The 14,277-nt window shown below is 40.8% G+C and overlaps 1 protein-coding gene across 2 annotated transcripts in view; it reads right to left on the reverse strand.

The window, feature by feature from the left end:
• Positions 1 to 1,057: 1,057 nt before the first annotated feature.
• The window catches only part of GLRB (glycine receptor beta), a 54,932-nt gene continuing 41,712 nt past the window's right edge, over positions 1,058 to 14,277 (reverse strand). For both annotated transcript variants that reach the window (XM_054202898.1, XM_054202897.1), the window contains one exon: positions 1,058 to 3,922. In XM_054202898.1, the coding sequence (XP_054058873.1) occupies positions 3,626 to 3,922 (297 nt within the window). In that variant the 3' untranslated portion in view covers positions 1,058 to 3,625. The remainder of the gene's footprint in view (positions 3,923 to 14,277) is intronic.

Here is a 14,277-nt window from a genome sequence, read left to right on the forward strand (position 1 = left end):
AAAAAAGAAGTGTCAAAACCCACTACAGAGCCGCTCCTGAAACTGGGTGTCAAACATGAGTACAACCTGCAAGGGAAAGTAAGGTGTGGATTACTCCACATAGCACATTTCACTCATCCTAACAGGGAATAGCAGCTCATATACTTTTCAAGTCACATCCTTACTTATTGTATAGCTTAAATTTGTGGCTGCAGCTAAGCAGTGAATTAATTCATCTCCATGGAAATTCCTGAGGCAGTGTCTGAATGTGTTCTAAAATCCTGAAACAGAAAGATTATCTAAAGGGCCGTATCACTTTGAAAGAAAGGAATGAACTATTTGGATACTACCCTTTGATGCTTAAGAGCTGAGAAAATACTGAGGTTTATGTTAAGGGCAGAACAAAAATTTGTTACTCTCCTACAAGTAAGCTGGAGAACTTGAAATAAATGTCAGCTCAAACACAGATGGTCTCTCCCTCAGAACAGATTTTGCTCTCATGCAGTTTGTTCAGACATCATGACCAGTTAATCTAGTTACTAATGTGTACTTTGTGAGCCTCACCTTTGCTACTACTTGAGTGTCTTAATTTCTACATTTTTAAATTCATACTGAATGGAAAGTTTCTACAGCTGTCCGTTTTTTTACGTCCATTTATTTTTGATTTATTTTTTTACTTTCATATATGACTATTAAGCAACATCCTATAGTCCCCATAGAGCTTTATATTTGCACCTCACTTGGGAAATAAGTTAACAGGCAGAATTTTACAACTAGAGGGTGCTGGAGGACTATAATGTGATACGGTATGCAAAACTCTCAATGACCTTTAGTGGAAAGAAGAAAAATAAAATAAATCAATTATTACTGCTCAGTAGGACAAGTTAATATATTCCGAGGTAATACAAATACTGCAATATTATCTAGTGCAAGTAAAAAGAAAATTAATACTTCATAGCTGATACTTTTTTATTTTAAATTTTGGTTCAAATTTCCTGTTAAACTTTGCTTCTGTCCTTAGTTTTTGTGCTGTAATGAACAAAAACCCTTTATCTTAACAATACACATTCCTTTTGCTTCCTTTTGTGTGAGTTGGAAAGCAATTACAATGTATTATTGATTAAATGTTTTATGATAAAACACAAAAGCCATCAAGTAAGCAGGAAAGCAAGAAAGAACAAAGATTAATTTAACAATAAAATCTATAATTGAGATTATACAGATAGAATGTGGACATTAATTACAGATAAATCATTTAATAAGAGTTCTAACAAGAAAATTATCTTCCAAAATTCATATAATTTCCAACACAGGGTAATTATTTTCTTGCCTTCCAGTAATGTAAGAAAAAATACAAATATGAGAATAAATAATGTCTATAAATATAGCACTCTGATTGTATGTAGAAAAATTACCCCTCCCTTCCTTCCTCTCTTTGAAATATCCTTATTGCTTCTCAGTCTCTGACAATTCTGTAAATACCTTCAACAGACAAAAATATTGAAACTTTGAACTGGACCTTAAAGATATCATTATTTTTTTTTCCTCTGGTTCAACACGGTTCAGTAACATTTGGGATTTCCCTTCCATTTCCTCTGATTGGAAAGAGATCCAAAGGACAAACTGTGGCCGCCTGGTAAAGTGGCTCCCTGAAATCTCCACGAGAAAGCGGCCAGGAAGCTGGTGGAAAGCGCAGGAGCATATTCTGAAGAGCAGAACTCCTCAACCCAAATACCAACCATTGAAACTGGGCTGTTGATCACAAAGTGGCAGTGGTCAGAAAAACCCCTGGGCACCTGCAGATCTGCCAGAGGCCCGGTGAAGCCAGCATGGCGTGCTCTGCTCTTTCTATACTCCCATTTTTGACCTTCTGGTTGTGCAGGCTTGCCGCATGTAGACAACATTCACGTGGTGGGCAATACCCAAGCGATCCAACAGTCCACTTGTGGCCTGCACTGGCTCAGCACCTCCTGGGTGAGCTGGAAATGTAGCAACAACAAGTGTAATTGTGTCTGTTTCCTCACTATAGAAGGTTTCAGGTCTTTAATTCAGTTCCTTCCCCACCTATGAGGAGCCAATAGTCCGTATTTCCTTTTATGAATTGCCAGGTTAGTGAGAACTGTCTTATTTTAATATTTCAACTGACTGTGGTGCCCCAGCTTTCCAAGAGGAGACATGTTTCCCTATGGCTCACTCACAAGGGCTGAGGCACAGTCCCTGTTCCGGGGACACACGCTACTCAGATGCCTACATACAAGCAGCTTTCTTTCGGCTGCATTTCACCTCATGCCTTGCTTTTATGAAGGAGTGAGCCCTGGCACCCTCGGGAGACCACAGGTCCTGCCCTACGCACCATGGGGAGACCATGTTTCTGTAGTCTCTCACCGGGTTTCCTTTGGAAAATGGAGACCAATCTCCTATCACGGCAGATTCACACATAGGGCCTTATTCTCCAAAAAGTAACAGCCAAATCAATGAGTTGGCGAGGGCAGCTGCTAATTAACACATAGGCACAAAGCCACATGATATATTTAAGAGTCTCAGCCCCTCAGACATTTTGACACTTCTTCACTTCTACTGGCGGCTAGGCGTTAGCTTTGGTCACCTGTGCTACAACAGGCAAACAAAAAAAAAGTATAACTAGTGGTGAAAATGGGATTTCATCTTGACAACAACTGGTTTGTTTAAATGGAAAGCTTTCAAGGGGATAAACAAAACAAATCAACTAAGATTTATCTGATGCAACAACAAAAAAATTGTGACTTATATACTGCAGGCTTGCCAGACGCTACAGAAGATGAGCCAGAGGACAGAGTAATGTAAAACAAGTATAATATAACCTGATACTGAACTGCATGATGTTTCTACAAAACTCCTGATACCTTTAGTCTAGGAAGTGGCCTGTTTGTTTATGACATATTGTATCTAGTTTATGCCTAAGGAAACAGCAGGCAAAATTTGGCCCAATGTTTTATTGTCAGCATATTCTCACACACTTATGTGTGCCTGCTTGATGGTTACAATTGTTGGGTTTCTGTCTAAATGAGCTGATTTTACAAAATTAGTAATTCTCTGATCTTTATTTTTCCACATAGACAAGATCAGCTTATTCAATGCTGCCTTTGCTTACAAAGTCTAAATAATATGGATTACAGCTTAGCTTTTTCTTCAACAGTTCCATCTAAAATTATACAAGAACAAGATATTTGGGTTTGTTTTTTTTTTTTCCTCTGGAAGTCAGCAGAAAAGCTGTTAAATACTACATATACTCGAATACTGATTTTAATAATACTCAACGTGCACATCAGTTTCATTATCAGAAACACTTTAAATCTCTGTATGTTACTAATAACTGAAGAGAGTTATTTCAGCTTTATAATGTAGTACACATTGTCCTTCATATATATTCCTAAAGCAGGATGTATGCTGTACATGTATATACAACGTTGGTCGGAGCACAGACATTGCGGTGTCATGCTTTCATTCAAATTTCAGATGCCATATGTTCAGTACAATCGCATGGCATCAAAATGCAACATATTGCTTTGCAAATGCAAATAATTTCACACAGTGGCCTTCATGACTGGGAAGGGGTAATGAAATGGCATATATTTTACACATATGAAAAAAATAAATAAAAGATTTATCATAAATATATGGACCAGTATATGACGTTGAAGAACAAGAAGCAAAAAGGGAACAGTGCTCTTGCATAAAGATCGATTCTCTTTGCGGCTGATGGAATGACAGGCTTGGGAGGAGGAGGCTTCTTGTTGTTCTTGGCTTGAGATTTCCCAAGCCCATTGTTGACTTCAATGGGCTTCCCATAACAGTCATAATTCGATAATTCAAAATCCCTTGGCAAGCTTCCAACGATGCTGAAATCATTGGATCTCAGATCAGATTTCGAAGTGCAAACTTTTTTGCATCTGGTCTCACCAACCTATGAAATAAAGAGTGAGGGGAATCACGATCTACTCACCACATCTCATTAACAAACTTAAAGCAGCTGCTAGAGAACACCGCAAACAAACATATAGGAAATTACTTGTTGATAGGGATACATTACATCAGCCTAATTTGCGGAATGGTTGCATTATAAAGTACTTAAGGATGATCAGTCAATCATATAAACTAATCTAAACATTCATAATTGTGTAATTTTTCATGCACAAGGTGCCTCATGCTGTGCAATCTGCTATAGTTAGACTCCTTCATTTTAAGATGATAGAAGGGGAGAGAATATTTCTGTAGAGAGTATTTTTGGAAATCAGTTCTGTGCTGATGAACCTGCAGGACAGATTCTATTCAATACTTATATTTTTCCGAGGCCTGGAAGACACAGTCAGAATTAACCCTAAAATTCAGTGTTTGATGCAACAATTAAACTCTATTCTCGTTCTACGTAGTAGCCAGCTCAAGATCCTATATCCCATCCTAGGGCGACCACCTTGAATGGCTAGAAAGCACCTTCTTTGTACCTGCAGTCCTTGGTGCCTCACTAAAGAGAGGTAACAAAGATGCGACACCGTTCTCAGCGCTTCCCATCGGTACACTGGAGAACTGTGTAACTGGGAAATCTAAATCCAGCAACCAAATACCTGTCTTTCCTACAGCTCCGTCAGCATTCTTGGGTATCAAGCGCTACTGTGCTATGGGGAAACCCCAGGTGAACGATTCTCTTTTACAGACCAAACAATCGTACTGGAACATACAATGAATGTTTAAAAGAAAAAAACGTATTTGGTGCCCTTCAAAGTGATGTGGTTTTTTTGAAAAAAAAAAAAAAAAAAAGAAAAAAAAGAAAAAAGCATTCCTACATTTGCTTCCTTGGATTTTGTAAAGTTTATACTTCAGGTACAACAAATCTCTAAGAGGACCCACACACACAGTTCAGGGAGCTTGAGGAGACTACTTGCAAGGTACTGTGCTTTGTGACTTGGGCAAAGCTCTCCCAAAGTTTCATTTCAATTGGACTACACAGTAAAGCAAGGGGAAAAAAGCTAAAAAAAAATACAGGTTATGAAACTTAACTGCATTATTAATAATGCCATTTATTCACATATGGGAGTTAGTTGGAAAAAATGCTGCTTCACAAATGAGGTTATACACATGGGCAACTGACATTAACATAAGTTTCACTAGGGCTTCCTGGAGCCACAGATACACTAAAACCTGGTTCTTCCAAAAGCGACTTGTCCCTCCTTCCCAGCAGCCTGTCTCTCCTCCACAAAGCCTTCAGGCATTTTACTCTCAGCTCCCTCCACCTCTGAGTTTTCTGCAATCTTAGGCTGATGGTTCAGGATATTTGCATCACCACATTTTGTACCTAATAACAGTGAAATACAGTATCAGATGTACAGATGAATAAAAAACATTCTGAAGAACATTATTAGCTTCTCTATGACAACTGTCAAGGTATCCTGGATGAAAAGAGCTGTGGCAGTCAGGAAGAGACCTAAACGTCATCTGGGGCTTTTAGTCCCCACTACTGACAAGGCTGATTCTGGTGCAAGGTGGATGAGAAGAATGGCACAATGTCCTCAGCAAAGAAAGGATACGCCTCCCCAGATTTGCCAGTTTCATATTTCTCGGGAAAACAGTTAAATTTTGAAACCAATGCACTAAAACTGATGTGCAGATTACCCAAAAAATCAAGATTAAGGGTTATAAAAGAGAAAAACAAGATAGGTGTTCCATGATGGTTAGGCAAAACTATACATACAACTTTCCTGCAACTGTTTCCCAGTCATGAAAGAGCTGACAGCCTGGGATGGTGTTCAGTATTGGAGTAGTAGGGGCAAACTGTCTAGTAAGTGGTGACTGAGACTTGTATGAACACAATTATATGACCCTGGGTGACATGGGGGCTGTCAGTGATCCGAGAGGTTCCTTCCAGTCAGATCATACCCAATGATATGGGTTATAAAGACATAAAGCAGACCCTTGTGCAATAAAAGGGTAACTTGCAGGATTAGGGTGCATGTTAACCGAAGAGTCACAGGAACATTACATTTTTTCCACGGCCAAAGCTACTAAGATTTAGTAAGGCCACTGCAAGAAATAGAATCACGTATGAAATTATAAGCCTCCTTTTGAATTTGCAAACTTGTAGTCCATTCCTCATACTACCAGCGACATATTGTAAAACTCGGTGACACTAATTGTAGCCTAAGCGCTCTCATTTACAATACAGAATATTCCTGTTCCAACTGTGGTATCTAGAGAGTGCTCCTCTAAAGGCTGTTACAAGTCAGTTCTCGTTCACTCGTGGGACAGAGAACTGGGGGAATGGCTTCTAGGTCACCTCTGCCTTACGAGCAGAGGACTGTTCGCAGCATGTTCACACAGAGCTCTGCTTAGTTTAGAGACAGCTGGAGTGCTGATTTATCAGGGTGACACAATTTCCCTTGTAAGAGCAACCTGGCCCAAATTTTTCTTTAGTAAGTGTATGTTACTTTTAAAAATAATTTCTTTCATTTCCCTGGCTTTACGAATCTAATGTCCTTCTACATTCAGTTGTTGCCTAGATATATTTTTAAATTTCTTCTCATACGTCTCTTCAACTCTCAGATATTTCTGTTGTTTTAATCTAAATTCGCTTCAGTTGACCTACAGCTTTCCCTAAGCAAAGTGAGATAATATATATCTAAGTGAAGTGAGATAATACATATTAAAAGTAGTTTATCTGCTTTTAATTCATCCTGGCTTGGCTTGTGCTAGAAGCATAACAATATTCCTGACACTTACCAGAGGCTATAGGAACCATTTCTGTGGAAAAATGATACCATGGGACTTGATTTTAGAGTACTACACTGAAGACTCGTGAAGTAAAGCATTGTTAAATGTTACATCCTTTCGACTTCATCCTGGCACAGAACTTGGCCCTGGAAAATATTTGATATCACTTGCCTTATCCTGACACGGCCTCATGACCCATGGGCCAGACCCCAGCCCGCAGGGGATGGGGAGCAGCTGGTGGGGAAGGGAAGGGAATAGTTCAGGGCCTCCCTATGTCCCTGACGGAGCCAGGCAGCTGCTCCTTGTCCCTCCAGCAGGGAGACAGGAGGGCTGAGGAGAGCACGGGAAGGTGACATGGCTCTGGGGGCTTGGCCCAAAACACAGACCTAGTTCCTGTTTCTCCCAGGACTGGGCCACCTTGTCTAGGTTTGGTGTGTTGGGCAGGACACCTGCCTTTTGATGAACAGTTCAGAAATACCTAAAAATGGCTCCTAGAAGTCAGAAGGCCCCTTTTGATGATCCTTTCTCACCTTTTACAAAATTCATGCTGGCCAGTGCTTGCTGCCGTCTCAGCATTGGCTGCTGCTGCTGCTCCAGAGCTGCGGCGTGCGTGCCACCGCAGTGGGGCCGTGCCCGGTGCAGAAAGCCTTTGTTTGCAGAGTTAGGGCAATAATGTGATAAGAAAGTGTGGAAAGAGAAGAAGAAACAAGTGCTGCCTGGGCATACAGACTGACAGGGAGGGGGAACTAACTCCCCATCACTGCCTCTGCTGCGTCTGGTGCTCCTCATCACCCTCCACGTTTACTGCCCAAACTAGTTACACCAGATTTTCCTTTAAAAACATCCAGGATGGAGAATTTTTTCCATGACCTTGTTCCCCCAAACATATGTACCTTATTTGTAACCTGATTTGGCTTCAATTTTCAATCACGAGGCATGACTATAGTTAGTCTGATTAACTGCTGGTACTTACAGATGGTAACAAATCTAACCTTGATTTTGCATAATTCAGATGATGTAACCAAGCCACATATGAAGCCAAGTCAAATGTTCTTCAGAGTTTCTTACCTCCGCATCATTACCTCTGTCAACGTAATTGATAATCTTTAAAAAAATTATATTCAGTTTGATTAAATCAATAAACACACAGATCAGCTTTAATTTCACTGACCCATTTAAATTTATTAGCTAACATGGGGCTGAATTATGAATAATATTAATGACAATTAATACTTATGAATAATAATTATCAGTCAGCCCCCTGTTAGCTATGCAATATTTTCCACTGATTGATGTCAGGCTTATAATTATTCATGTATGCCACTTAGCCTTTAAAAGTACTGGCACAAAGTCAGCTTCTTGCTGTCTTTTGGAACCCTCCCAGTTTTAAAGGATTTATTAAAAAATCAACATTCATGTTCCACAGCACTCATGGACCAGCTCTTTAAAAAATCCTAGATGCAACTTAAGCTGAAATCTCAACTGAAAAATGTCTAACTTTAATAGCTACTGTTTAACATCCTCATTAGCTCCTGTCAATGAAAGCTATTTCATCATCTGATTGAATATATCTGGCTTTTCCCCAAACAGAGTGCAGATTATTTGTTCAACACTTTTGCCTTTTCTGCTAATTCTTAATACATACAGCATCTCTATCTAGTATTGGACCAACACTCTTGTTACTGTTTTTTGTATTCTTGCTACGCATGCAAAGTGACTTCCTACTGCCCTCAATTATACTAACCATATATCCTTTTTGTTACTTGTATCTGTTATCTACACCTGTTTTACAGATTTCAAGTTATATTAATTGCTATCAAATTTTCCACTGGCCAATGAGAAGAAAAATGAAACGCTTGAAGCTGAGTTAGTTTTCAGTCTTTGGGGAGTTTGTTTTCAATTGTGCTGTTCATTGGTTTTTGGTTTTGGGTTTTTTTTTTAATTAGTATAGCTTCCCTTCTGGTCTGTTAGCTGTTTTGAACATTGTTAGAGAGCTCACCAGCATCATTCATATTTTTTGTTTAAATTCTTCCTTCCAGATGAATAAAAAGTTTTTAAATTTGTGAAATCTGTCCTTTCACAGAATCAAACATACCAGGACTTGACTAAATTTGTTTTGTGCAAATAGAATAAAGATCCTTTTCAATTGCCTGTTCATCCTGTGATCAAGTCCTCTTTATCCATCAGGATGAAGTGTAATATAAAATGCCATCATTTTGGATTCAAGAATTTCTGAGAGCAGAAATGTATTGTTCATAATTTCCAGCAAAGCCTTCAAACACGCTACAGCACAGGCAGCCTCTCAAGCTCAGCACGCTTCCCTCAGGCTGAAGTGCCTCCCGACTGTAACGCAGCCCTCTCTGCCCTACACAGCACCTCTTCTCTACCACAAAACCACCTCTTCTGTTGCACCCGACCTCTTTTTGGCATACAGATCTGTCACTAGTACTGCCAGATGTGTAAGAGTCTTCCTTACAAGATGAAGGAGGGGTTTTCTAACAGACTCTGTCATTAATCTTTCTTGCACTTGTTTTGTGCTCTTCTCTTGCTCTTGCCATGATGATAGATGTAGATCATCAATAAAGTAAGGATTCTTTAGCATTAGAGTGTATTCAGACTGAGTATATTTTTCTGGTGCGGCTCAGCAGGATTTTGCTATCACATTCCAAATATTCCTTGCAAAGTATGGCACAAAAAATATTTATACATAAAATATCACAGAATCACAGCATAGCTGAGGTTGGCACGGACCTCTGGAGATCACCTAGTCCAACCCCCTGCTCAAAGCAGATTGCTCGGGGCCTTTTTACAGTCATGTTCTGAATTATCTCCAAGGATGGATACACGAGTCACTAGAGCAGAAAGTACCTACTCTGTACCTGAAATGCTGTCAGGAATCATTAAACTACACTGCAGCCTGTGGTTTTGTGCACAAGGTAAAATGTAAACTGGGTTTCTGGTGGTTCTGCAAGAAAAATCTGAGTCTGGAGTGCCACTTGCACTCCAGACAATATGGGAAGATCGTGTCACCACAGGTCACCACCAGTAGTCAGGTATATTATAAATCAGTAGAGATGAACATAACCTATATCAGGTTTCAGAGCCTAGATGTGGCTCTGACAAGATAAGGCAAGCAACAGCACTACTGCTTTTTAAAAATAACTGGGTTTAGAGCTATTACCACCACTTGCACAGCACTATTCATCATCCGCCAGAGCCATTCATTTAGCAAATGTTCTCTCTAGTCATCAGCACATTATCTGTGGGGGACAGCTTCTATAAATGGGATTGATGAAAATGTGACTTTTCAAATTGAGGAGTGTTGTTACAGTTAACAGTGCAATCTCTCCCTCTAATCGCACCACCAGCGAAAGCAAAAAGAAACTGATTCATCTTCAAAACATTTCCCTTTTTGCTTGTTTTTCTCACTGTATGATGTTGCATTGCTAGGAAACACACGCAAACTCCTACTGAGGATCCCCAATAAAAAGCCAGTGCCAGCAGTTACCACCAGGTTGCATAATTTTCTCCTCTGCTTAGAACAGCATCTACTTGCAGCCATTATGAGCTAAGGGAGCCAAAGTGTATTTTCTCATGGCTTCTTTCCTGTAAATGCATAGCCATTGCCGCTCCTAGAAAAACAGATCACCAGTCCTTACATTGAATTGTCTCTTTTTTTCTACAGATTCAGGGTGATCTTGCCAGATGGACCACTTGACTTTAATCAGACAGTCATATCGATAAACCTCTGGGCTTAAAATGGCACTGACATTTCAGGGTTTTTGTTGGAGGGGGTATGAGTCATAAAGTGTGTACTCGGGGGTTTGGCGTATGCTGGCAACACACAGCTTTTACGTCAGCCAGTACCCAGGATTTGGTGGAGAGAAGAAGTAGTTATGCATCCATGGAAGCCTTTCTCCATCTTTGGGTGACTGCCAAATTGCAAGCATTGTTTTCGTCCTGCCATCTTCACTGTCACTGTTGGTGACTGTTGGTCATGATCACTGACTCTACTGACACAGTACCAGAAGTGCTTTCTGCTGAAAACTTCATGAAGTTCAACCAGGCCAAGTGGAAGGTCCTGCACCTGGGTCACAGCAATCCCAAACACCAACACAGGCTGGGTGGAGAATGGTTTGAGAACAGCCCTGTTGGTGGATTAGAAGCTCAACATGAGCCAGCAATGCGCACTTGCAGCCCAGAAAGCCAACTGCATCCTGGGCTGCATCAAAAGAAACATGGCCAGCAGGTCAAGAGAGATGATTCTGCGCCTCTACTCCGTTCTTGTGAGACCCCACCTGGAGTACTGCATCCAACTTTGGAGTCATCAGCACAAGAAGGACATGGACCTGTTGGAGCAGGTCCAGAGGAGGGCCACAGAGATGACCAGAGGGCTGAAGCACCTCCCCTATGAGGTGGAAGGTAGACATAGCTGAGAGAGTTGGGGTTGTTTAGCCAAAGAAGGGAAGGCTCCAGGGAGACCTTATAGCCCCTTCCAGTACCTAAAGGGGGCCTACAGGAAAGACGGGGAGGAACTCAGGGATTGCAGTGATAGGACAAGGGGTAACGGTTTTAAGCTGAAGGAGGGTAGATTTAGATTAGATATTAGGAAGAAATTTTTCACTGTGAGAGTGGTGAGGCACTGGAACGCGTTTCCTAGGGAAGTTGTAGATGCCTCATCCCTGGAAGTGTTCAAGACCAGGCTTTGAGCAACCTGGTGTAGTGAGAGGTGTCCCTGCCCATGGCAGGGGGGTTAGAACTAGATGATCTTTTAAGGTGCCTTCCAACCTAAACCATTCTATGATTCTATGATTCTAGGTGGACCCTTACAGGTTCTGTTACAGGAGATCCCTTCTCCTCACTTCAATTATGAACGGCACAAAGCTTTTAATGTTTAGGATATACACAAAAGTTTATCCCTTTACCCAATTTCCTGTCATAAAGAAGAAACAATAGCTGCTTGTACTTTTAAGTATGATCAGGTGTTTTTGTTATGGCTTGTTTTTTAATAATATCAAACATGCCAAGTCTCCAGACCAGATGCCACTTTTCTCTTTCACAAATGGAGCAAGCACATGAAAACAAGTTGTTCTACAAAGGCTGGAACCAGGGACGCCTGACCGCCCCACTTCCCTCCCTGCACTCCCTCTGATCCTTCCTACACCTGGGATTTTCCCACACCAGCAACCCCCCTGTACCTTACACACCAGCCCCTTCCCCAAATCTCCTGCAGAGACATCACTGCTGCCACACTGCATGGCTGCAAGAGGCATCAAGAATGCAACTTGTGGCTTGGGGAACACTGCCAAACCAGCCTGGCATTGGGATCAGGGGCATTTTAAAGTAAAATAAAGTAATTTCTCTTTTTAAACATGATTCGCCTCTAATAACTTACAGATATTTATCAGCACCATTCAGTCAATGTCTCAAAATAAATAAGTGCTTCATTTAAGCTGGAGAAACACTTATGAATGCAATTATCCATGCCCCCTTGGATTTTTCTGCTTCCAGCTCTTTCCTGTTGGCTTTACCTTTGAGTCCTGTTTGGTCTATCCACTGTTTCAAGCCTAGCTATGGTGAGATTTCCAGCTACAGCCACTTCTGCCTTAGTATCACCTCCTATGTGGAAAGAGAACATCCTCGACCATTTCTGCTGGATGCAGTTCTAAGTTGTCCTTTTCTCCTAAAGCTACATCTTTGCAGATGTTTAGCACAGTATTTTCTCTCTCCTCACACACAATCCTACATGACCCTGATGAGAAACAGCTCCTGAAGTTCTGGGACAACACTCTGGCCTCTTTTTGTTTCATATTCTTTATGCCTTTCAACATACCGTTTTTTTCCATTACCTGTTTCTTTAATGTTTCCCTCTCTCGCATATTTGCCATATGACAAATGCAATCTCTACTCAATCATTACTAGGTCTGTATGGGAGCAATCCAAATTTTGTGAGGCAGGCCTAGTTTTGGATTAGGAGTCAGTGCTACTGAAAGATTTAGATCTGTTCTGTTTCAGGAGTTCAGTACAGGCTTCTCCAGGGCTGAGAACTTTCAAAGTACTCCTACGCAGTAGCTGGTTCTGAGAGGGAGTTTTCAGCTAGCCAGATTTATAGCATTTGAATATATAAAATCTAGCATCACTGTCCTGCCACGTCCTGACATCAAATGATTCATCAGTCTGGGACCTTCTTCTGTCTCAGCCTGGTGATCTTCACAGAAATTACCAGCCCAGGACACCCTTCATGAGGTAGGCTATATTTCAAAGCAGGTGGCTGGATACAAGCTGGATCACCAGCCATCAGGGGAGGAGATCACTCAGCCACATGACCAGCTTTTACAGCAATGAATATGTATTTTCAATATGTCTCAGTAAACAAATGTTTCATAACTCTCTGTACAAAGATCATCAGAAGCTACGCATGTCCAGGACTCCATATAAATCCAACACAGATTATTATTGCAGACATTATAGATATTGGAATGTTTAAGGCCTCTGCTAACAAATTGGGAAGACCCTGAAAAGTGCAGGTCAAACATGAGATACTGGAGCTGACATTGCAAGATCATGGAGGGCAGACACTGCAAGACCTTGGAGGGCAGACTGAGGTCTGAATCCTAAAAACTTTCAGACTACTGCTAGGAACTATACATGGGAATGTTGCTTAATTTTTGTGGACAATGACTCCCCTTCCTCTAAGCCTTAAAATGTGCTGTAGACCCAAACTTGCCTTCTTGTAAAAAATTATGAAAAGATAGCATAGGTGATGAAAGTTATCATTTTATTCTCCGTATGGCTATGACAATGGCAAGCACCTTAAAGGGTGTACACACTGACAAGAGCCAGTAATTTAGCAATTTGGTTTTGTTCACGCTACTGAAAAACTGTAGTTTTTTGTTAACTGTGTCATTGATCAAGTTGAACACTTACACTTGTTAAATACTTGAAATAGAAATAAATAGGTTTTATGCTCCTCCTCTGGACTGTTGCAACTATTTTGTCACAACAAAAAGCTGAATTTGGGACCTGCAAATTGCTGAACACAAAAAAACCACATTCAGTTCAGGGGAAGCAAAACTGTAGCAGAGACATCTTTCTTTCTACTCATTTCCCACGTTGCCTGGACTTGGGGAACTATTTGTGACATAAGTCAACGCAGACATTGGGTTGCTCTAAGCTGAGCCTGGTTGCCTGCCAAAACAGGTCCCAGGAGACTCTTGTACCAGATGAGAATTATGGTAGCCAAGTGCACTAGTCTGCGATATCTGCAGCTCCTCTGGACTGGGGGTAATTAGTTATGGGGCAATGCCAGCTTGATACTAGGACGGCGTTTCCATCTTTCTCGCATAAACCACTCCCTCCTTAAAGAAATGTTAAAGCCACATTTTACTTGACACTACCAATATTATCACTTGGATCTGGCCTCATAGCTTTTTTTAATACATCAAAATTGCCAAGTCATTGAAAACGATAAGATAAATTCATATTCCACATATCGTATCATAATGTATTATCTTCTGTAGAATAAATGTCAATTCAGTATCACTTAGGACTGAGGAC

Source organism: Rissa tridactyla, chromosome 5 (assembly GCF_028500815.1).
Source record: "Rissa tridactyla isolate bRisTri1 chromosome 5, bRisTri1.patW.cur.20221130, whole genome shotgun sequence".
Taxonomy (NCBI): domain Eukaryota; kingdom Metazoa; phylum Chordata; class Aves; order Charadriiformes; family Laridae; genus Rissa; species Rissa tridactyla.